This window comes from Mirounga leonina, unplaced genomic scaffold (assembly GCF_011800145.1).
Source record: "Mirounga leonina isolate KUSES-001 unplaced genomic scaffold, KU_Mleo_1.0 Mir_170, whole genome shotgun sequence".
In the NCBI taxonomy this organism is placed as follows: Eukaryota; Metazoa; Chordata; class Mammalia; order Carnivora; family Phocidae; genus Mirounga; species Mirounga leonina.
Window position 1 is genome coordinate 282,526 of NW_023270433.1, and position 24,268 is coordinate 306,793.

The 24,268-nt window shown below is 49.0% G+C and overlaps 1 protein-coding gene across 7 annotated transcripts in view; it reads right to left on the bottom strand.

The window, feature by feature from the left end:
* The window catches only part of EHMT1 (euchromatic histone lysine methyltransferase 1), a 79,074-nt gene extending 55,082 nt beyond the window's left edge, over nt 1–23,992 (bottom strand). For 2 of the 7 annotated variants that reach the window (XM_035015335.1, XM_035015339.1), the window contains exons 1-5: nt 22,952–23,989; nt 15,045–15,601; nt 7,008–7,179; nt 4,524–4,681; nt 4,005–4,196 (exon numbers count right to left, since the gene is read on the bottom strand). In XM_035015335.1, coding sequence (XP_034871226.1) covers nt 4,005–4,196; nt 4,524–4,681; nt 7,008–7,179; nt 15,045–15,593 — 1,071 coding nt within the window. In that variant the 5' untranslated portion in view covers nt 15,594–15,601; nt 22,952–23,989. Of the gene's footprint in view, nt 1–4,004; nt 4,197–4,523; nt 4,682–7,007; nt 7,180–15,044; nt 15,602–22,951 lie in introns of all 7 variants that reach the window. The other 5 variants (XR_004681167.1, XM_035015340.1, XM_035015338.1 and 2 more) reach the window with 5 other exon arrangements.
* Nucleotides 23,993–24,268: the final 276 nt, after the last annotated feature.

A 24,268-nucleotide genomic window follows, 5' to 3' on the forward strand; every position in this document is an offset into this window, starting at 1 on the left:
AAGGGGTCTTCCCTCAAAGAACAGGTCTTCCCTCAGACAAACAAGGGCTTTTTTCTCAGACAAGTAATAGATCTTAATGTGAATCTATGTCTCCTTTCCAACCTCCTTCAGGAAAGTTTCAGTTTTCTCTTCTAGGGAACTGACATTTCCTATTAAATTTATTACTAAGTACCCTCATGGTATTAAAGACTTACAGCTAAGTTTTAGGTGTGATACTGTGATTTTTGCTTTTAGAGTCCTTTTCTTTTAAAGATCCATATGGAAATATCTGCTTCAAGACAACCCACGTGTGGGGCGCCTGGGTGGTGGCTCAGTTGCTTAAGCGACTGCCTTTGGCTCAGGTCATGATCCCGGGGTCCTGGGATGGAGTCTTGCATCGGGCTCCCCCTGCTCTGCAGGGAGAGCCTGCTTCTCCCTCTGCCTCTGCCTGCCACCACCCTGCTTGTGCTCTCTCTCTGTCAAATAAATAAAATCTTAAAAAAAAAAAAAAAGACAATCCATGTGTGGATAAGCAAGACTGGCCAAGCGTTAACAACTGTTCACTATTATCTATATGTCTGCATAGCTTGACATTTTCTACTAGAAAAGTTAAAAAATAGCCCTAGACATTATTGCTATTATTGATACTGCTGTCGTTACATTTTCTAACTGGCTATTGCAGCTACACAAGAAAAGGAATGGTTTTATGTCTTGATCACATTTAAGTTCAGCTCACTAGCTATAATAGTTCCTCAGCTGATTTTCTTGAATTTTTTAAGACAGATGATTATATTCTTGGCAAACTCTTCTCCCTTGTCCTTTTAAATATTAATGTTTCCTTCTGGTTCTCATTTTACAGCATCACAGCAAGAATAATCAACACTGCAGCGCTCATGTTAGGGGAGAAAGGAGCAATCCCTCCCTCTTTTTATTATTGACATCAGAAATGTTTTAAAATGTTCACCACTAAGTAACTTTTTTTTGGGGGGGGGGTAGGATTCTGATATCTTTAGGTTTATTTAATATAAGCTATCTTTAAATACCATTGGGTAATTTGTATTTTAAAAAGATTGAGCCTGGGTAGATCAGTCGGTTAAGCATCTGCCTTCGGCTCAGGTCAGGATCCCAGGGTCCTGGGATCGAGCCCTGTGTGGGGTCCCTGCTCAGTGGGGAGCCTGCTTCTCCCTCTCCCTCTGCCCCCCAGCTTGTGCTCTATCTCAAATAAATAAAATCTTAAAAAAAAAAAAAAGGCATCCAAATGGCAAATAAACATGTAAAAAAGTACCCAACCTTCTTGGAAATCAGGAAAATGTGAATCAGAACAATAATGCAACACCACTACACTCACTGGCTGGGCAATACCAAGTGTATCAAGCTAGTGCGACAGAAGGACACTCATGCACGCACAGCTGAGAGCGGGAGAGCTGCGTGGCTATGCCTACCACTGGTCACATGACATGGCAATCCCAATGGGGGTGTGCCCCCCACAGACAAAAAGGAATGCTCACAGCAATGTCATCTGTAAAGGCCCCAACTGGCAACAGCCCAAATGTCCACCAACAGAGGAATGGATACATAAATTTGACCAGTCATCCAAAGAAATACTGTAACATAGTGGCCCTTGAACATTCTGGTCTCAGAAACCCTTCGTTCTATTAAAAATTACAGGGAATGACAAAGCACTTTTGTTGATGTGTGTTACGTCTACTAACGTTTACTACTGGACAAATTTAAACTGAGAAATGTTTAAACCACAATGTAACTCCAACGAGTGAGAGGTAAAACAGTAAGTAGTGTCTTAGCATTATGACAATAACAGTTTTGACCCCACGGACCCTTTGAATGGGTCCCCTCTGAAAGAGATCCCTCAGACCACTTTATAATCCACTGTGCGTAACAATGAAAATGAATGAGTAATATAAACTTCACAAACGTAATACTGAGTAAAACAAGTCACACTCTGAAAAAGGAAAACATATGCATGATCCCGTTTACATGAAGCACAGAAACCAAGAAGACAATTCTGCGGGGACCAGAAGGGCCCACAGGGGAGGCTGGGACAACTCAGGCCTGTGAGCTGGGTGGCGGCACAGAGGTGCAGTCACTCTCTGATCAGTGAATTGTTCCTTGTCACAGCTGGAATCATAAAGTCATCCCCCAAATCCAAAAAACATACAGCTGAACTTTATAAAATGCTAGTTTTTCTCATTTAATCTGTTAATGTGGTAAGTCTTATCGACAGGTTTCCTGTAATAAACCAGTGTCTTCCCGGGAAGCCCTACCTTCTCCATAGTCGCTATCATGCAGAGATAAAGCTCTGTCTAACCAATACTGTTCCAGGACTGAAAGCGAGTTTGGCCTCAGAAGGAGCTAGTGTCCATCCCCATCTTTCTCTATTCTCTGAAGCAGTTCACATAATAAACCCATTACTGTTTATTACTATTGCTGATTTATTTAGATTTGTTCCTGTTATCTTACTCCGTTTTCCACTTGGCCACACTGTCCTTGTGATTCTACTTTTACTGGTTTCTTGACTCTTTTTGTTGGCTTGCTACCCATTTAATTCTTTCCTTTATACCAATGTATAGAGTTACTCAGTATTACTCAGCATCCAGATTCTCTCTGGAAGAGGAGAATCCAGAAACCGAGTCAGCTCTATATGCCATATGGTGTTCGATAAAGGCGACGTTTCAAATCTTCAGGGGAAAGAAACGTCAGTCAATAAATGGCACTCACATAATGTGGCTATAACCATTCTGAGGGAAGCCATGGGACCCTGACCTCACATTTTGCCTAAAAAGCTTTACTGAGATAGAATTCATATACCATAAAATACACCCATTTTGAGTATATCCACCTCATATTTTATCCCAAAACAAATGTACATGAATCAAGTACTTACACATAAAAAATGAAACCAATGAAGTATAAGAAGACAGCTTACACGAATTTATTAAAAATCACCAGTGAAAAAGAATGTTTATCTTATTTAGAACCCAGAAATCATAAATAGACTATTACCCATGGCTTCCAGCACAAGACAAGACACCCCCCAAAATTCTGAGAGCTGGAAGGGAAGTCTGTACCTACAGAGCACAGCACTTTGACTCAAAATGTAAAAAGTTAATCCACGAAATTATACATTTCAAACAGGTCACTATTTCAATGAGATCACCTGGAACTTCTCTGCCTACCATTAGTTTTAGAAGACCTCATCAGATACAAAAGCCCATCTTATATAAAGATGGTCCAAAATTCTCTCAAAAAAGTAGGATACAAAAACAGTCCAATCACACCCATCTCCAACCAACCACCTGATTCTCAACTCCTCTTTCTCCTCCTCATCTACTTCAACCCCCCCCCCCAAACTGAGAGCGTAAACACACACCCAGGGGTCGGCATCTACTCAGGAACTGTGTTCTACTCGGGTCTGCCCCTACAACTCCTGAAAACCCTGCCCAGTGCTGAGCCCCCGGGGCCACCTGCAGACAGTGACTTGCGACTGAGCCAGCACCTGCCCCCTCCCAGAGCACATCCTCGCGTAGACATGAGTGAACTGTGTGATGGGGACACACCTGGCACACCGAGGTACATCTGCTGTGAGCAGACGGCAGGTCCAGGCAGCAGCCCTGGATGCTCACTCCAACCAGGAGGAAGAGCCCTTCCCAGCGTCAGTGCCTCATGTGCAGGAGGATGCACCTGTGGCGCGCCTAGGACTGAACAAGGGCAGTCACACCAAGGCCAGTGACAAGCAGCTCCACTGGCACACGTCAGCCCTCAGTGTATGCCTGTCCATCTAGAACCTAAACAAGCTCCAGACGCTTACTTCAAAGAGTACTGTACAAGACCGCAAACACTCCTCTGATGAAAATAAATCTACAACTTCAAGATAAACAGAATGCAAACGCCCAAGTCAGAAGGAAAACAGGGAAATGACTGCGGCAGAGAAGGGCCAGACCGCGCCCCTCACAGGACCAACGACCCATCATCTGTAGTCCCTCCCCGAGGGGGTGGAAAAGGCCTACCTTCTGGGTGCGGTCGGTTTCTGACACACTGCCCCCCTTAGAGGTCCTGCTGTCCTCTGTGGGAAATGCAGCAGCCTGCTCGGCCCCCTGGTCCTCATCCTCATCAAGCTCCTCCGACTCGTCCTCCTCTGAGTCCAGCTCCAAGCTTTCCCCATTCACGTGAAGGGTGCTGGCGCCCAGGTCCTTGTCGCCCTGGAACATGGGAAAGAGCACACTGTCACGAAGAACCCCAGCATCAGGAGCAACCTGCCAACCCCTGCCAGGGCATGGCCTGCAAGGTGGGATGCAGCGACTCTGCCACTGGGGGAAGAGCCAGGAAAGGGTGAGGGATGAGGGGTCAGGGAGCACTGGGAAAGAGGCTGCACCCCAGAACGAGGCACCTCAGAGCCTGGGTTCCTTCAAAAGGGACCGAGGTCATCAAATTATGGACAACCTCACGTGGTGCTCTTGTGGCCAGAGAGGTCCTGACACAAACGTGGATTTCCAAGCACACATACAAACAACGCAGGCATGCCTTACCTTGGAACCCACAGTGGAATGAGTTATACTCTTAAACATCTCAATCACCGTCCTCTGTTTTAATACTTTGGTCTTTTTCTTAGGAACCAGGCTATAGGTTCCCATTCTTCGTTTTTTCTTCCGAGATACTGCAGCTGCTAAAACAAAAGGCAAGCAAGCTAAAAAAAAAAAAAAGTCAAAAGGGGACAAGAAAGGAAAAGAAATACCATTCAAATGTTTTTCAAAGGTAGGTGATAATTCACAAAATCTGATTACCAAAATCATCAGCATGCCACAACAGTGACAGGCATTTCTCACTTGTCCTAAGTTGCACAGAGAAAACTGACAGTACCTTACAGATCATCTGCTTAACTCACAATAAAACACTAAGCTGTGTGGACGGCCAACATGATCACCCTGCTATAAGCAGGAGAAGTGCAAGGGAGAACTCACCGATCATCAGAAGCAGGGCCCTGGAGCACCTCCCACACCCAGTCCCCTGCCTCGGGACGGTCCCGTCCCCGGGAACAGCGTGGCTGCGAGAGTGAGGCTAAGGAGGGACAGTGGCCTCAATGCCAGTCACTGGGGACAGGCCTCATCTGCCCGCCTGACAGACTTCTCACCCACGACAAGGAGTAAACGGCACAGTCTCCAGATGTGTCCACCTCTAAGGTAAGTGTAGCCACGCAACACTGGCCAGTCTGTCCTCTCCTGGACCCTTTCCCCAGCACCTTCCACCTTGCCCAGCAGTTCACCAACTGAGGGGAGAGAAATCCTTGAAGCAAACTATGCGGGTACAGAAGGTCGAGGAAGACACAGCACAGGAAAAAGCAAACAGCCGGGGGTCTGGGGTTTCCAGACAAGCTGGGGCTCCTGGGGACTCAGGGCTCTCCACCCTGTTCTAGATAAAGCAGCTCCAGGCTGACTGGCTTTATAGAATGAGGCTCTCTATAATATTTTATTTTTTTAAAAGTTCCAGGGTTTTAAAAAATGTGAAAACCACTTAACAGAGGCACTGTACTAAAGGACTGCAGAACCTATGCTCCATTCTGTTCTCACTCTAAGAAGTGAAGAAAAGAGCGCTGGAAGAGCATGCATGAGCGTGAACTACACCATGACAAGGGCCACACAGACAGCCCGTGAGCACAGGGAACCGAGGACACCAGATGTGCCTCAACCCCAGGCTGAGGGCCACACAGGACATCCAGGACAATCACACACGCAGCCCTGCACTGTGTTCACTGGGGTGGCTCTGGGCACATAAATGGTCACGAGGAAACGCAGCTCTGTCCATCTCATGCTAGAACAGTGTGACTGGGCGCCATGCAGGGATGTGCCCAGGCAGGGATGCGCATCCTGTGCAGTCACAGGACGGAGAGTAAGATGCGCTTTGCAGCCCTCAGCGAGTCTGCATAGCCTTCCTGTTTGTGCTGCGGCAGGATGGGAGGCGAACAGAACCTCTGGGGCCATGCGCACAGTGGTTTAAAACACTAACGGAGATGACGTGGAATCTAAGCTCGGACGAGGGGGCTCCAACACCGCCTCCACCCCCAAGGGAAGACGGCAGCGCAGGGCGGGGAGGAGTGAGGTCTGAAGAGAGCAGACCGAGTGGTCTAGAGCCTGGACACAGTCACGGGGGGCTGTGTCCACACAAGCCCTGTCCATCCCCAGACACCGGACCAGCAGGTAGGCTTTCTGTATTTCCCACAACTCTGAAAGGCGCACCAGTGATTCTGTAATAAGGCAAAGCAGCTGTGATGACGCTTCCCTAGGAAAAAGGAGACACCTGCAGGCATGGAAGTTGTGATTTTTGGTACCCTTCCCGGGAGGTGACCACACCAGGAGTGCTTGACCTGCATGAAGACGTCACAGAAAGGGCCTTTCTGCACTGGGGAGAGTCACCTCATCTCTGTAGGAAGTGTGGCTATCTTGGAGGCTCCAGAGGGAGGCCCCTCGCTTGAGATACGCCACCCCAGCATCCTCCCTGTGGGGCCACTCATGCAGCCCCACCTCCTCAAAGGCCCCAACAAGGGATCAAACGTTCACCCATCCCCTCAACTGACCGTGAACAGAAGCCAGCTCAAAAGATTGAGAAACACCCAGGGAAAGTGGCTGGTAACAGAACCAAAGCACCCTTCTCCACAGCCTTAACTCAAAGGTCTCCACAATACACGGTGTGTTCCCAACAGCACTTAATTTATAAACAGAGGGACGTTCTCAAATCTAGAGTCTTCTACCCTATTAGAACAAGGGGATAAGACTCAATGAAAACAACCTTCATTTTGAGCTTGACAAGCGTAGGAAGCAATGCAGGGATTAGTCAAGTTTTTAGAACAGAGGTCCGACATTCCTCTGCAGGTCTACAGGTGAGGACAGAAGGGCCAGGACTCCAACTGCCACGCATCTAGGGCACACACGCACTTAGTCAACACGCTTCTAGTTCGGCAAGGTGCGGGGCTGTAACCCACCATCAGAGCAAAGACGGCTGTCGGGTCCCCCTGTTACCTGTCTGTGACTTTGTGTAGCACTGGTTTTGAGGTAGTGACTGATGGAGGGGCGGGAAGGGGGGTAAAAGCTGCTGTCGTCCAAAATCAGAAAGAGTTTTGTTGCTCTCCTCCTTTGGCTCCTCATGATCGCGAGCTTCTCGAGCTTCTCTGGGATCCTTACTGGCTGCATGCTTCAAAACAAAGACAATGAATAACCGTAATTACACACAAGCAGATGGCCACTGAAACAACATGCCCCCAAAATGCAGCTCTTTTCCTCAAAATCTTGCCGTGACCAAGAGAGGAGATGAAAGAGAGAAGACAAAGTATAAAGCCTGCCGTCATCACAGAGCCCCTGGCTCTGACGCGCACGTACCCGGTCACCCCTCGGAGGATACGGGCCAGCGTCTACAAGCCAAAGATGGCGCTGACGGGGACAGGGAGCAAAAGGAAGCGGCGGCAGCAGTGACCAAAGGCGGCACATGAACCCGAAATGATGTCCACTGGCCTGCGAACTGCTGACGTAGCTCAATGTGTTACTAAGTAAGGTGCTTTCACAGTCTATCGCTTTCACCGCTGCAACAGCCCCCACAATAGACTACACTTTTGAAGTTACCTTTTGTTCACGGTCTTACCGCTCTCCTAAATCGGTCTTCAGTCTCAGCCTTCCGAGACCCTGGCTGCCTGTGGTACGGTCATTAAAACCCTCATCCCTGTTAGCGGTGCTGCCTTCATTCTGGACTGCCTAGACACAACTAACCCTCTCCCCTCCACTGGCTTCCCTAAAATCACCTACAGCCCTGAGACAGTTGGATCTCATGTCAAGTTCCATTTAACCAAGTTTTATCATACGCACAGTAGGGGCAATCAACAGTGAAGAAACAGGCATCCTTCAGTAAGTGGTGCTGGGAAAGGGGTATCTCCACATGCAAAAGAATGGAGTTGGACCCTTACCTTACGCTGCATACAAATACTAACTCAGAATGGATCAAAGATCTAAAACTATAAAACTCGGGACGCCTGGGTGGCTCAGTCGTCGAGCGTCTGCCTTCGGCTCAGGTCATGATCCCAGGGTCCCGGGATCGAGCCCCAAATCGGGCTCAGCGGGGAGCCTGCTTCTCCCTCTGCCTCTCTATCTCTCATGAATAAATAAATAAAATCTTTTAAATAAATAAATAAATAAATAAAACTATAAAACTCTAAGAAGGAGGAGCAAAGCTTCATGACGTTGAATTTGGCGATGATTTCCGGATAGGACACCAAGAGCACAGGCAACAAGAACAAAAAACCGATAAATCAGACTTGATCAAAATTAAAAATTTCTGTTCATCAAAGGACACAATCAATAGAATGAAAAGGCAACCTACAGATCGGGAGAAAATATTTGCAAATCACATACCTGATAAGGAATTCATATCCAGAATATATAAAGAACTCCTACAACTCAACAACAAAACAAACAACCTGATTAAAAAATGGGCGAAGCATCTGATCACACATTTCTCCAAAGAAGACATACACTACACACGTGAAGAGATGCTCAACATCACCGATCATCAGGAAAATACAAATCAAAACCATAATGAGGTATCACCTCACACCATTAGGATAGCGACTGTTAAAAACAAAAGAGGGGCGCCTGGGTGGCTCAGCTGGTTAAGCGACTGCCTTCGGCTCAGGTCATAGTCCCGGGATCGAATCCCGCATTGGGCTCCCCGCTCAGCGGGAAGCCTGCTTCTCCCTCTCCCGCTCCCCCCTCTTGTGCGCGCACTCTCTCTCTCATTCTCTCTCCCAAATAAATAAAATATTAAAAAAAAAAACAAAAGAATACAACCCCAGAAAACTGTCAATTATACCCAATTAAAAACAAAATGTTGAAAAGGATGCAGAGAAATTGGAACCATTGTTGGTGGGAATAAAATGGTGCAGCCACTGTGGAAAACAGTTCGGCAGTTTCTCAAAAAGCTAAACATAGAATTACCACGTGATCCAGCAATTCCACTTCTGGATATATATCTAAAAGAACTGAAAGCAGATCTTGAAGAGGTATTTGCACACCCGTGTTCACGGCAGCGCTCCTCACAATAGCCAAGGGGTGGAAGCAGTCCCAGCGTCTACTGACAGGTGAATGGATAAACAAGACGTGGTCCGTCCACACCATGGATCATTATTCAGCCTTGAAAAGGAAGGAATCGCGACACCTGCTACAACGTGGATGAAGCTGGAGGATGTGGTACTGAGCGAGATCAGCCCGGCACAGAAAGACCAATTCTGTATGAGTGGAAACTCTCAGGAGGCCGGAGGAGTCGGACCCACAGACTCGGGGGTGGGGGCTGGGAACAGGGTTTGATGGAACAGAGTCTAGCCTGGGAAGACGAACGAGTTCTGGGGACAGAGAGAGAGGAGGGCCGCACAACAGTGTAAAGGCCCCTGATATCCCTGCCCTTAAAAGCGAGCCTACCTGGGAGGATGGCCTGGATTCCAGCTCTTGGGGCGACAGCCTGGGGGACTTACTCACACTCAGCTCAGTGACCCTGTCTGTCGCTTGGTAGGGAATGTGGCCCAGTCCTGGAGTGCCCTTCCTTCTTCGCCCAACACCACCGTCTTCCCCACCACCTTCATAATTAACCTGCCCTAGGCACATAGAGCACAGTTCACATGTAACTTGTCAACTCTGTAAAATCCTTCAGTCTCTCTCAAACATACCAGGTTGTCCCTAAAGAAGTCACTGCTGGAGCAAAGGAGTCAGGTAATGTTCCTTTCTGTCTCCTGCAAACTACCCCCACTGACTGTGTGGCCACAATGACTCTCAGCCTCCACCATCTCTTCTTACAAGAAATGCAAAAGATGATTTTAAAGTATACATAAATGAGGGGCAAAAATTAAACCTGAGGAGGAAACAGTCATGTGAGGCTAATTCTCACTTAGACACAAAATCTTTCAGAGATTATTTCTGAAAACCTGAAAAAAAAAAAAAAATCACGAGCTGCTGAACTTGGGTGAAGATGCTAGACTCTGTCAGGGCTCTACTCTGACAACAGCAAAAAAGATGAAAGACACATCTACTTCCCACGGAGACAGCAGGCCGGCACCTGACTGCATGGAGGGGCACCCACTGCTGTGATGGAGCCCTGAGCACCCAGCCAGCCCCAGCCCCCCACACAGAGGGAGGTGGCCACAAACTGCTCTGGCCCAGGTGCCGGAGGTCTACAGGGTCTGGCCCTTGCTGGCCCTACCCACCACCCCACCCCACCCTGCCAGTGTTCTGTGCATCGGCTCTGCCCTTCCGCCAGGCGGCCAGTCCCAGAGCCACCAGCCAGACCCCTGTCGGCTCAGTGTGAACACTCCTAGCCCAGCCTACTTCTCCTTCCAGATGCTTAATTCCAGTGGCAACGAACAAGGACTTGTACAGTTTCGGCATTCAAAACTACCTCTCTAACCAGGCTGAGAGCTCCAAGAACAAGGCCACATCTTTTGTCCAGAACCTAGAGAATACCAGTGGCAGCGGTTATGCGTGAAAGCGGATTGGGAGAATGGTGACAGGGATGAAAACGGAGAAGGCTAGGGGCGCCCGGGTGGCTCAGTCCGTTAAGCGTCTGCCTTCGGCTCAGGTCATGATCCCAGGGTCCTGGGATCAAGGCCCGAGTCGGGTTCCCTGCTCGGCAGGAAGCCTGCTTCTCCCTCTCCCACGCCCCCTGCTTGTGTTCCCTCTCTCGCTCTCGCTCTCTGTGTCAAATAAATAAATAAAATCTTTAAAAAAAGAGAAAAAGAAAAGGGAGAAGGCAGGAGGGCCACCATGCTGAGGCCCAAAGGTTGCACAATTCAACTAGGGAGACAGTCTGCAACACAGTAACAAACATTTCAATGCAAGGGAAAAAGGCTCCCTTCCAGAAGCTTCTGCTTTCTCTGCCCAAACAGTGAATGAGTTGCACCCTGTGCTGGTGCTTTTCTGACAGGACCAACACTGGGTGAGAAGGAGCCTCCACACTGCCAAGGGACATCAGCCATGCAGCAAGAACATGCCTTCATTTTTAAACTCTTACCAACAAAATGGTTTTATTATCACAAGCCTGCAACACTCATCACTGGAATGACTGATTTTAAAACACCATTTTCAATAAAACAAGGTCTCCCAAGAAAACCAAACGAGACTGAACTGGGTTCGGGGAGCAGGGAACTCCAAGGGCAGGAGAGGCCAGGTCTGGAGCCAGGGGCTCCATATCAGAGGGGCCCTTGGGAACACCACTGCCTTGACTTGCCTGGACTTGTCACTACATCACTGTGCCCTCCGTCCTCCCATGGGGCCCCAGGGGCAGATGAAGTTCCCAGGTGTGTCTTTAGGAAATCCACTTCTGAAGTCTCAGCACCCGCCTGTCCTCTGTCCCTACAGCTGACTCAAATGGTATGTGTGACGATCAACTGCACATCATTAACAATTATAATAACTCAGCACACAGCTAACACTTAGATAAGCCTATACAGTCAGAGAAATTTCTTGAAGTTAAATTTCAAATTGCCTTTTTTTCCTCAGAGGAATATGACAGAGTGACAAAAAAAGATGCCCAAGAATAAACATGTATTAGAATAAAATCCTGGAAATGAGAACAGAATAAAAGTATAATTTCAAGGAGACAGATAAATAACGTAAAGTTTCTGACTTCCATTTTAAAATTGATGATGGTAACCCAAAAAATGGCAGGCAAAAATAATGAATGTTACTCTAAACCTGATGTCTAATACAAAAACTAACTCAAAATAGACCATATATTTATAAAAATACAAAACTATAAAAATTTAAAAACTTCCTTAAAAATTACAGAAAAATCTTGGGACCCAGGGCTAGGTGGGGAGTTTACAGACATGATGCCAAAAGCACAAGCCATAAAAGAAAGAAACACTGACGACGTGGACTTGGTCAGAATGAGATACCTGTCCTCTAGGAAAGACCCTCCCGGGAGGGTGAGGACAAGTCACCGGCCGAGAAAAGTCTGCAAACGGGTCCATGGTGAAGGGCTCATACCCAGAACTCTGAAAGCTCACAAAACAATTAGCTGTGAAATGGGCAAGAGGTATGAAAGACACTTCACGAAAAAGGACATACAGACGGCAAAAGCGCACGAGAAAAGATGTTCGGCATCGCCGGCCATTAGGAGCGTTCAAATTAAAACCATGACGAGATGTCACAGCTAAATAAAAACTAGCAGCGATGCCAAACGCCAGCAACGATGTGAGGAACCAAACTGCTCATATCCTGCTTCTGGGAATGTGAAACGTGGGGCATCTGGTTTGGCAGTCACTTACAAAGCTAAATATCCAATTAACATACGACCCGCAATTATATTCCTGGATATTTAACCCAGGGAAATGAAAATTTCTGTCTAAAGAAAAATCTGAGCAAAGACAAGGGGCGCCTGGGGGGCTCAGTCGGTGAAGCGTCTGCCTTCGGCTCAGGTCATGATCCCAGGGTCCTGGGATCGAGCCCCACATCAGGCTCCCTGCTCCGCAGGAAGCCTGCTTCTCCCTCCCCCGCTCCCCCTGCTTGTGTTCCCTCTCTCGCTGTGTCTCTCTCTTCAAATAAATAAATAAAATCTTAAAAAAAAAAAAAAAAAGAGAGGGGCGCCTGGGTGGCTCAGTCGTTAAGCGTCTGCCTTCGGCTCGGGTCATGATCCCAGGGTCCTGGGATCGAGCCCCGCATCGGGCTCCCTGCTCGGCGGGAAGCCTGCTTCTCCCTCTCCCACTCCTCCTGCTTGTGTTGCCTCTCTCTCTGTGTCTCTCTCTGTCAAATAAATAATAAATAAAATCTTTAAAAAAAAAAAAAGAAAAGAAAAATCTGTACATAAATGTCCAGAGCAACTTTAATGTAACAGCCCCAAACTGGAAAACGCCCAAATGCCCTTGAACCTGTGAGCAGTTAAGTTCTGGGACATACACACCACAGAAAAGCCCTCAGCATGAAAAGGAAAGGAGCCACTGACACAATGTGGTCGGTCTCACAGGAACAGAGTTGCTCTCAAAGGCCCCACCTTCTTACAGAACACCTGACGGGACCCGGCTGTGGAGATGGGAGAACAGGGCTTGGGGACACTGGGGACAGGGTGGGTGGGGATGGAGGGAGGCACTGGGAGCTGTTCAGTGCTGGTGTTCACAGAAATCTACACTGTGCTCTATCTAGCTGTGTAAAATGTTACCCTGGGGGAGACCGGGTGAAGGGTACATGGGGTCTCTCTATACTATTTGTGCAGCGTCCTGTGAATTCCTAATTATTAAGAAAGTTTTTTCAAGTTGTGCAACATACACAAGAATACCGCAAACGGTGGAAACCAAGTTAGGGCCAGGCAGACCAGGAGGGGTGAGGCCCACACGGTGAGACACGGGAGTCGGGCTGCCGAGCCCTGGCTATCCTAAAATAGGGATCCCACGGCAGCTCCAGGGGCCCAGCACCGTGGGGCGGTCAGGAGTGCAGCCCCACGGTGCACCCTTGGTCCCCACAATCACTGCCGGCAGCTACGGGAAATGCGGTGGAACTCACAGGCAATCAAAACCACAGAAAGAAAGGCGAGCACACCTCTGGGGAGAAACATCAACACAAACTCTCACCTGAGGAAGCAGGAGTCACAGCAGAGACAATAAAAGAATTGTCACTAACGTCTTTTGAAGGGTAAGACAAAATGTAACTAAATAAGCTAATTAGAGATACTGGAATCACCAATATACAGAATGAATAGGGCGCCTGGGTGGCTCAGTTGGTTAGGCGACTGCCTTCGGCTCAGGTCATGATCCTGGAGTCCCAGGATCGAGTCCCGCGTCGGGCTCCCTGCTCCTTGGGGAGCCTGCTTCTCCCTCTGACCCTTCCCCCTCTCATGTGCTCTCTGGCTCTCTCATTCTCTCTGTCTCAAATAAATAAATAAAATCTTTAAAAAAAAAAAAAGTATATATATATATATATATAGAATGAATAGCAAGAATGTAAAGCGCTAAAGAAGAAATCAAAGCATGTCAAGAGCTCCACAGAAAGAAAAACTGCACAAAGCATTTTTCTAGAACTGAGGAAAGACCTACATCTCAGACTGACAGGGCCCGTGGGCACAGGCCTGTTCGTGCAGCCCTGGAAGGTTGCAGAGAGGAAACGCCACACAGTCAGACTAGCTTGAGTACGCTCACCAGGAATGCCAGGTACAAGAAATCCCAAGGGAACACACCTAAAGACTAGAACTCATCCCCAGCCAGATCAACATAGAACTGGGAGGGAAAAACACGACTGTGGGGACGCTTGGGTGGCTCAGTGGGTTAAGCATCTGCCTTCGGCTCAGGTCATGATCTCAGGGTCCTGGGATCGAGCCCCGCGTCGGGCTCCCTGCTCAGCGGGGAGCCTGCTTCTCCCTCTGCCTGCCGCTCCCCCTGCTCGTGCGCTCTCTCTCTCTGACAAATACACAAATAAAATCTTTAAAAAAACAAACATGACTGCGGACATTCTGAGAAAACGCACCAGGCACAGGCACAGAATGCCCGCCGATGGCAAAAGCTGCCTCACCCAGCACGATGCTGGGTTCTCACTGCCTGTTCCCTGCGCCCAGGAGCCTGGCATGAAAGCAGAGGCATGGGCATGTCTTCAGTGTGCCCTTGTCCCCTCCTTCTGTCACATCAAGAACCTAACCAACTTCATGGCTACTTATTTCCTGATAGAATCGGCGCTCAGTCTCCCCGAACTGCAATGAAAGCCCCCAGGCCCAAAGCAGAAGAGGAGAGGTCTCTGTGCAAGCACGTGATGCATCTTGTCTTAGTGGGCAACAGGCACCCAGAAGCAGCACAAAGCCCAGAAGTGGGCTGAGAGGGGTCGTCTGCTCATCGTTCATGCCTGAACTGTCAGCAGCCTCTCCTAACCTTCCCAGGCCCAGAGACAACCACCTGTTGTCTCTGCCATTTACTGCCATTTACTGGCCTTTCTCCGTCACGCACGGAGTCCATCTGCCGTCACTGTGACAGAAGAGAACACAGACAGGAAGGAAACAACACGACAGACACGAGAGCAACCCCATCCCGACAGGGATCGCATTACCAGGCCCAGGATGGATTTTGGCATGGTCTTCCGTGCCCTGTGAACCTTGACGTCGGCACCAGGGGCCATGGGCTTCTTGTCCTCTGCGTCTTTACTTGCTTCCCCGAGCTTGGCCGGCGCTGTGGCTGGCGTCTGAGAAAAAGCACTGGGAGTCCTCCCTTTGCCAGAACCTCCGGGAAGGGTTTTCGCAGCATGACCAGGAAGCGAGGAAGCCAAAGTGCTGGTAATCCGCATGGGCTGCTCCTGCAGGGGTGGTTTATTCAAGAAGTACCCATTGCTCCCGATGACAGAAGTCTGTGTGAAGTCATCTGTGTTGATGTGGTTTTGCTTCCCCGTTTCACTGTCTCTTTCTGAAACCCCATTTTCAGCTATCCGAGCTAGTCTGTTGGTCCCTTCCTGTGGGCTGACCACCGTGTTCTCCTGAGTCTGCGGTGCTGCAGTCACGTGACCACTAGCCTCGCTCTTTCCACAGGACCCGTTGGCTTCACTGTCTGCGGCCACAGGGGCCTCTCCGCCCTGCTTCTCTGCTGAGCCTCCATCGGCTGCCATAGAGAGCTCTGTGAACAGAGGAGACCCACACACAGTTACCATTCCTTGAGTGGTTTACATAAAACTATCCAAGGAAAAATCATCTCATTTCATGTACAAAGATTTAAGTTCAAATAGATTATATATAAAATGATGTCTTAGGGGCGTCTGGCTGGCTCAGTCAGAAAAGCATGCAACTCTTGATCTCAGGGTTGTGAGTTCAAGCCCCATGTTGGGTGCAGAGCTTACTTAAAAATAATAATTAAAGGGGCGCCTGGGTGGCTCAGCTGGTTAAGCGACTGCCTTCGGCTCAGGTCATGATCCTGGAGTCCCGGGATCAAGTCCCGCATCCGGCTCCCTGCTCGGCAGGGAGTCTGCTTCTCCCTCTGACCCTTCCCCCTCTCATGTGCCCTCTCTCTCAAATAAATAAATAAAATCTTAAAAAAAAAATTAAAAAATCTAAAGAAAAGTAATAATGAAATGATGTCTTAGTCTCTAACTTTGAAAATCAATTGTTAAAGTTTGGAGAAGGCCAAACCCTGAACAGGGCAATCCGCCCGGAGCTTGGTGTGCCAGCTACCCTTCCATCCTGTGTGCGAGGTCCAGCCAGGGCCTGTAGTCCTACCGTGGGGGACACAGTCTAAAACCAGAAGCACAAGATAGACTCCCCATTTGCTGAGTACATTAATTCTTAAAAGATAGCAAGATCTTGGGCACCTGGGTGGCTCAGATGGTTAAGCGTCTGCCTCTGGCTCAGGTCATGATCCCAGGGTCCTGGGATCGAGTCCCGCATCGGGCTCCCTGCTCCGCGGGAAGCCTGCTTCTCCCTCTGCCTCTCTCTCTCTCTCTCTCTCTCTGTCTCTCATGAATAAATAAATAAATAAAATCTTTAAAAAAAAGATAGCAAGATCTCAAAACCCATTACACAGATTTGCACATCCACCAGGCACAAACACCACCGTAAAATAAAACTGAGCATGGTTTAAAGACAGAGAAGCAAGGCCTCAGAAGTACCCTCACAAGAACAAACGTAAAAAAAATGGGTAATAAACCAAGAAAGAGGGTCATATTTTCAGTACATCAGCCAGAAGGCCCATTACAAATACCTGACTACAAGCCTATTCTCTATAAAAGCTCGGTCTCTGAGGACAACTTGACAGACCTTTTCCAAAACCAGTCATAAATAAATGTATTTTATATCAGAAGATCTACAAATAATCTAACCTCACTGAGAGATTAAAGCAGAAAACCCATGATTACACCACTGGATGCAGAAAGAGCTTCAGTCAACTTCAAGACTCCACCCGTCCCAGTCCCTTTACTCTACTGGCTCCCACAGGAGACCCCATCATTATGATATTAACCATCTGTTCCTCTGCCCTAGAGTGTGAGGTCTGCAAGGACAGAGTTTCGTCTGTTTGTCCACTATGTGCCCCGAGACAGAAACAGGGCCTGGGACATAGTACGAGTGCAGCAAATACTTTCTAAATGAACACAGTTATTAATTAAGGATTTTTAAAAAAACCCTCAGCAAGACAGAATAGGCAGGTCCTTACTTGGATGGAGTTGGCAAAGACCACACACCACGATCTGCAGGAAACATACGCTTATTCAGAAATAAGTGAATTTCAGGGCACCTGGACGGTTCAGTGGGTTACAGTGTCTGACTCTTGGTTTTGGCTCAGGTCATGATCTCAGGGTCCTGGGATCGCTCAGTGTGGAGTCTGCTTAAGTTTCTCTCTCTCCCTCAGCCCCTCCCCCTGCTCGCATGCAGATGCATACACTCACTCTCCCGCGCGCACGCTCGCTCTCTCTCTCTCAAATAAATATATAAATAAAATCTTAAAAAAGAAAGAAAGAGAATTCAATGTGAGATCAGAAATGCCCCAAACATCTCACACAAAAACAGATGCACCGGCGGGCACAAGAGGGAACACAGAAATGAGAGGCACTGGAGACAAAGGGAAGAACTCTGGCCTCTGCACCAAAACCATCATTTACTTTAAAAATGCAATCAATCAGCAATTAAAACATAAGAATACAGGGAGACTGCTGACTTCAAACTCAAGCTACAAAACTCAAGGGCATTTTCCTGCACTGGCATTAACTTGAAAATATGAGAGGGGAAAAAATACTATTTGCAAAAGAGGGAAAACTATAAAGAATACAAAATTTTAGACAAGATTACTCAAGGCCTCTGTGGAGAAAAAGATTTTAAATGAAAACATGGTCTTAAACGGGATGACAAAAGTATGAAGTGTCAAGCTGCCTCTAATTTAATCCGTAAGTTCAGTGATACCCAATCAAAATTCCATCAGTCTATGAGAAACTCCACCACTTTGTTCTAAAACGTAGAGGGACAGATTTTCCCAAACAGCAAAGCAAATCATGGAAAAGAAGAATAAAGGCACAGGAAGACAGAATCCCTGAATCAGAGAAGGATGCAACAGGCCTCCCCACAGCACCACCACAAGGGGGCTGGGGTGTCCAGTAGGCACAGCGGGGTCCAGGACAGCAGCCCAAGGCAGCAGGGCACGGACTGCTGGCTAGAAGGCAGATTTCCCAGGCCACGCCTGGACCTACTGGTTCTGAATCTCTGAAGCTGGGTTCCACACATCTGGGCCTCACCGAGACCTCTGGAGGCTAATCCACACATCTGAGTCTGGGAAATACTTGTCCTAGGTAGTCTGAAAAACTCAAAAGTTAACAAGGAAAAATGTAGAAAACAGATCTGTGGCCTAGAAACAGGGAAATTTTGTTACACATCAAAAGCATAAGTTGTAACAGAAACAAGGAAAGATAAATGTGATTACATAGTGTGATGTAACAAGATACAGATATCTGGTCTCTGCCCGTGGCTCCTGACAGCTCCTGAGGTGACTCTGGATGGTCACCAGAAAAGACGAAGCCACAGTCAGAAGCTTGGCACTTTCAGCCCTACCCCCAGCCTCCAGAGAGGGGAGAGGGGCTGCAGACTGAATTAATAATCCATCACGCCTACGTGATGACGCCGCCACAGAAATCCCTAAACTATGGGGTTCAGAGAGCTTCCAGGTGGGTGAACACACCCACGTGGGGAGGATGGTGCACCCAGAGAGGGCACAGAAGCTCCGTGACCTTCCCCCCCACACCCCGCCCTATGCATCACTTCCACTGGGCTCTTCCTGACTCATGCCCTTATAACAAACCAGTGACAGCGCATACATGTTTCCCAGAGTTCTACGAACTCGAGGAAGGGGTTGTGGGAACCTCCAATTCATAGACAGTTCCTTGTGCAGCAAGTTGTGTGCACCCTGGGGACCCTCTACTTGGGGCCGGCGTCTGAAGTGGGGAGAGTCTGGTGGGACCAAGCCCCTAACCTGTGGGGTCAAAACTGAGTTGACTTGCAGGCTGCCCAGCAGGTGTCACAGAGAGCCGGAGGCATGCCGGACGTGGGAAAGCCCACCACGTGGGGTCAGCTTGCTGTGAGAGGCTGGGTAAAGAAGGGAACGGTACTCTTCCTCTCAGAGGCCCGAACGGTGGCTGTCTACCATTGCTACTGATACCCATTATTCTGAAGGTTCTGGCCAGAGCAATCAAGCAAGCAAGAAAAAGTAACAAAGGGCATTCAGGTCAGAAAGAAGCAGCAAAATTTATTTGTAACTGATGTGATCCTGGGTAGAAAATCCAAAGTAATCTACAAACTACGGGAACCAATGACTGAGTTTTGAAAGATTGATTATAGAAATGAACCTATAAAAATCAACTCAAAATAGAGAAAAAACATAAATGTAAAATGTAAAACTATGAAACTTCGAGAAAAAAAAAAAAAATGAAAAAATTTTCAAGATCTAGGGCTAGGCAAGGCATATTATCCTTGACACCAAAGCACAATCCCTAAAAGGAAAAGTGATAAATTGGACTTCATCAAGATTAAAAACTCCTCAAAATTTAAACAGCAAATCTAACCAGCACAGAGATCCCACATGACACCCATTGATGGGTGTAATTAAAAACTCGGGGGCACCTGGGTGGCTCAGTTGGTTAAGCGACTGCCTTCGGCTCAGGGCATGATCCTGGAGTCCTGGGATCGAGTCCCGCATCGGGCTCCCTGCTCGGCGGGGAGTCTGCTTCTCCCTCCGACCCTCCTCCCTCTCAGGCTCTCTATCATTCTCTCTCTCTCAATAAATACCTTTAAAAAAATAAAAAATAAAAAACTTGGACGAGGACAGGATGTCACGGCCATACACAATGGCGGTGATGTCAAATGGTGCCATGGCTTCGGAAAACAGTTTGGCAGTTTCTTACAAGCCTAAACATACAGGGCGCCTGGGGGGCTCAGTCGGTGAAGCGTCTGCCTTCGGCTCAGGTCATGATCTTGGGGGGTCCTGGGATCGAGCCCCGCGTCGGGCTCCCTGCTCGGCGGGGAGTCTGCTTCTCCCTCTGCCTCTGCCCCTCCCCCGGCTCGTGCACGTAAGCACGCGCTCCCTCTCCCAAATAAATCTTAAAAAAACCAGAAACGTCTGTGCTTCAAAGGATGCTGTCAAGTAAGTGAAAAGACAAGCCACAGAATGGGAGAAAACATCTGCAAGCCACTATCTGATAAGGAACGTGTATCTAGAACACATCAAGAACTCTGACAATTCAACAATAAAAATCAATAACCAATTTAAAAAACAGGCCAAGGATCCAAACTGACACGTCTCCAGAAAGATACAAAGGGCTAATATGCACATGAGAAGATGTTCAGCATCAGTAATCGTCTGGAAAATGCACATCAAAACCGCAACGGGGGTTCTAGAGGGGAGGGGGGTGGGAGGAGGGGTTGGCCTGGTGGTGGGTACTGAGGAGGGCACGTTCTGCATGGAGCACTGGGTGTTATGCACAAACAATGAATCATGGAACACTTCATCTAGGACTAATGATGTAATGTATGGAGATTAACATAAGAATAAAAAAAAAAAAACCACAACGGGATACCACTTTGTACCCACCAGGACGGCCATCATGAAAACGGCAGGTGATGTAACAAGTATGGCAGGAAGTGGAGACAACGGACCCCTCCCACATTGCTGGTGGGAGTGTAAACTGTGCAGTCTAACAGTTCCTCAAAAGGAGGAGTCAGGGCCTTGGTTCAGGGGCAGTGTAGGAGAGAGGAAAATGGGCACCTGGCATTATTTATCCACAACTTCTATTAGGAAAGGCCCGGGGGGGGGGGCCGGCAGGGAGGAGGCGGGGAAGGAAGAAGAGCTGGAGACCATGGCTGCCCATGGAAGAGAATCCCTCAAGCAGTGGAGGGAAGCACAGCACCAGAAAGAAACCCTGAGGCAGGTCTTCTTCCCAAGAGCAAAGGTGTGGGTAGACCAGCGTGGGGGCAGCTCTGGGACGTGGCAAGTCCCACAGCTGGCCAGGGGGCATAGTACAAGGGAGCTGGCAGGCTGGATGAAGTACCCAGAGGCCCTGCAGTCCACCAGGAAAGTGCCTGGCTGGGTCAGACCTGAGCTGGGGTCCCTCCAGAGAGCAGGATTCTCAACAGGGAGAGAGGAGGCATTAGAAATAGTCCTAGGAAGCAAAGCAGGCACTGCCCAGTCTCTAGACCCAGCCTGCTCCCAGAGTCCCCAGAATTCTACTAGAATCGGAAGCATTTCTATTACAAACATGTGTTTATGCACCAAGTCATGCACTTACAAGGACAGCCCTGCCCTACGGCCTGGACCGCTGGGGTGCCCGGTTCCACCTTCACCCACAGTGGCCCCTGGATGTGTACATGGTGGTCACGGGAGAAGGTGGCTATGTGGGTGTGAAAAGGTATCAGAGCAGCTCCTGGACCGCCTGGGAAGCAGACAGGGCTGCAGCAATGCATGCTGGGTGGCCCCGCTACGGCTCGGGACAGGCACAGACGAGCAGCCACCAGCATGGACTGCAAGGCGGCCCTCAGAAGGCCACCCTTCCACCAGGCCGTGCAGGGTTGCATCCAGGGCACTCAGAGGCTGACACCCACAAGACACACAGGGCCGACCTGCAGGGCCTGGTGAGACGGGCCCAGCTCTCTGCCCATCAGAGCACAGTCCTCATCTCGCTTGCTGACGTGCACGTGGTGGTCTCAGTGGCCACGGCCAGCGCTACCTGCACGCGAGCAGGGGCCTAGCTGCCAGTCGGACAGCCTGGGTGACCTGAACCCAGCAGTGCACCCTGTCTCAGCTCCCCCTCCTTAGAAGAGAGACAGAACCACACATCATTGGGCTGGCATGCAGCCAGAACACCCAAAGTGCTTGTAGCAGCGCCCAGTGTCAGTGAGGAGGACAGTGCCATGATCTCGGGCAGGTTCCTCCTGCGCTAACCTTATGGGCAGCTGGGAGGATGACGGGATGATATGTTGCTCATCTGCTCAGCTCCAGCGACCACGCGGCAGTGCAGGGCTGCTCGCCCATCTCCCCCGACAGACACAGTCAAGCGAAACCCAGTGTCTGCACCAGTCCCGAGCCATCAGCCTCCTGGGGTCCAGTCACGACGCGGCTCTCCAGAATGAACTTCTCAGCAGCCCCCACGTGGCTTGTGTGACACAGTGGGACTCACCTGTCACGGTGTGCTCCACAGCCCTAACCAACAGAGCAGAGTGCCTCCCACCACAGCTCCTCACAGGGCTTGCCCTCTCCAGCCTCCCTGCACCTCCTGGCAAATAGGCTGTTTTCCCAGCCTCTGGTTTTACCTTGTCCAAAATGTCATACAAATGGAGTCACAAAGCACATGGCCTACGGGTCCAGCCCCCTTCACTTAGCAAAACAGGCTCAGTATCACCTGTGTTGCTGTGAGAATGAAGCTGTTCCTCCTCCTGGTCTGCTGAGAGCCGCCCACCGTATGCGCCACAGGTCGTGGCTTCAGCTTTGAGTGATAAGAACAAAGCTGCCACTGGGGCACCTGGGTGGCTCAGTCGTTAAGCGTCTGCCTTCGGCTCGGGTCATGATCCCAGGGTCCTGGGACTGAGCCCCGCATCGGGCTCCCTGCTCAGCGGGAAGCCTGCTTCTCCCTCTCCCACTCCTCCTGCTTGTATTCCCTCTCTCGCTGTGTCTCTCTCTGTCAAATAAATTAATAAAATATTAAAAAAAAAAAAAAAAGAACAAAGCTGCCATAAACACCCACGTGGCCCTTCTCACTCTGAGTTTTCTGGGTGCACTTAAGACAAGGATCTACCAGATGTTTGCTTTTCACTTTTTGGTGAAGGTTCCCTTCTCTAGCAGATCTTACGTGTGTGCCATTGTGTCCATCTGGGAATGGGAGGCGGGAAGCCATACAGCAACCCAGGTGAGAGCAAACAAGTCAGGAGCCGGGGACGGGTGAGGAGATGCCGGAGCGACAGGTCTTCTGGCCACTTCTCCTGCAAGAGCAAACTGCACCCTTACCTTCCCTCAGCAGCTCTGTTTTCACGCAGCAATCCTGCTTCGTCTCCCCCTTCGCCGGAACTGCCTGCTAGAGAAGAAACAGCCATCAGCCTCCATTCACCGGCAGGCAGACTAAGCAATTCTCCACCATGATTTCTCTAGATGGACGTTGTATCTGGATCCAGATAAAAACTCACTATCAGATGAATGGACAGCTAGGGGATATTCAAGCCGGCAGATAACAGTCACCTCCAGGAGGAGGAATGACATTCAGAAACCAGCCTGAGAAAACTTCTATCTTATCTGTATTTTTGGAGATAGTTTTTTAATAATAAGAATGTATTCATGCATTACTTACATAATTAGAAATCTCAAATGTTTTGGTTGTTATAGGAATGCTACAAATTATATCAAAGTGCATTCTGCTGCTGACAAGAATTCATCTAAGTATTTCAAATGTCTAACAACCTACAAAAAATTGCAAAAAGGGATAAACCAAGAAAATTCAATAAAAACGTGAATCATTAAATATTTGCTCTACTACATGGAGGCATGAATTACGAAAGGTCTCTTGGATCGCTTTTTAAAGCTTCTTGCCTTTTGGAGGCTTAGAGTCTGGCTGGAGAAGTGAATGTAAACACACAAAACATTCCTGACTGGGTCCCTCCAGGGGCAGCGGCAGCCATCACCATGAGTCCATGGAGAAGGAAAAGGGGGGAGACGCAGACCCTCCAGGCTCCCCACTTAAGAGTTTCAGAATCTAAGGGCACAACTCCCATAACGCCTGTCTAACATCTCGAATGCATTCTCCAAAAGACACCACAACACGTTCCCAGAACATTCCTACAGAACCTACAGAATCATCTCCCTGCTGATTTCACTGACGCCAAGTGTGGGGTCCAAGAGCAGTGACAGTGCCCTACCCTGTCGCCCTGGACCACCAAGCCACCTCAAGGTCGCAGAGCAGCCTCCGGTCCCATGAAGCCCCTCCTTCCTCAGTGCTTCCAGAATGCTCCCACCTGCAGCTCCTAAACGGACCTGACTTCATCTCCCCAGGTACACAGGACAAGAGAGGGCACGAGCATGGCCCAGCTCCTCCTGCGGCCCTCCTACCTTTCCCTAGAGCATCACGTGTGGCCCCACTGGTGGTTGTCAAAGTGAATCCCCTTTCAAAGGCGGACCCCCTTCTTACTGTAAGCCCTCTCTTAGCCACTCCTGCCACAGGAAGCCAGAATTCACAGTGCCAGGCACCAAGGAAAAATCCAGGGGCTCAGAGACTTCCTCCCAGAAGATGGGGAATACTTCCTTGCAGGCATCAGACTTGGATGCGTCCCTCCT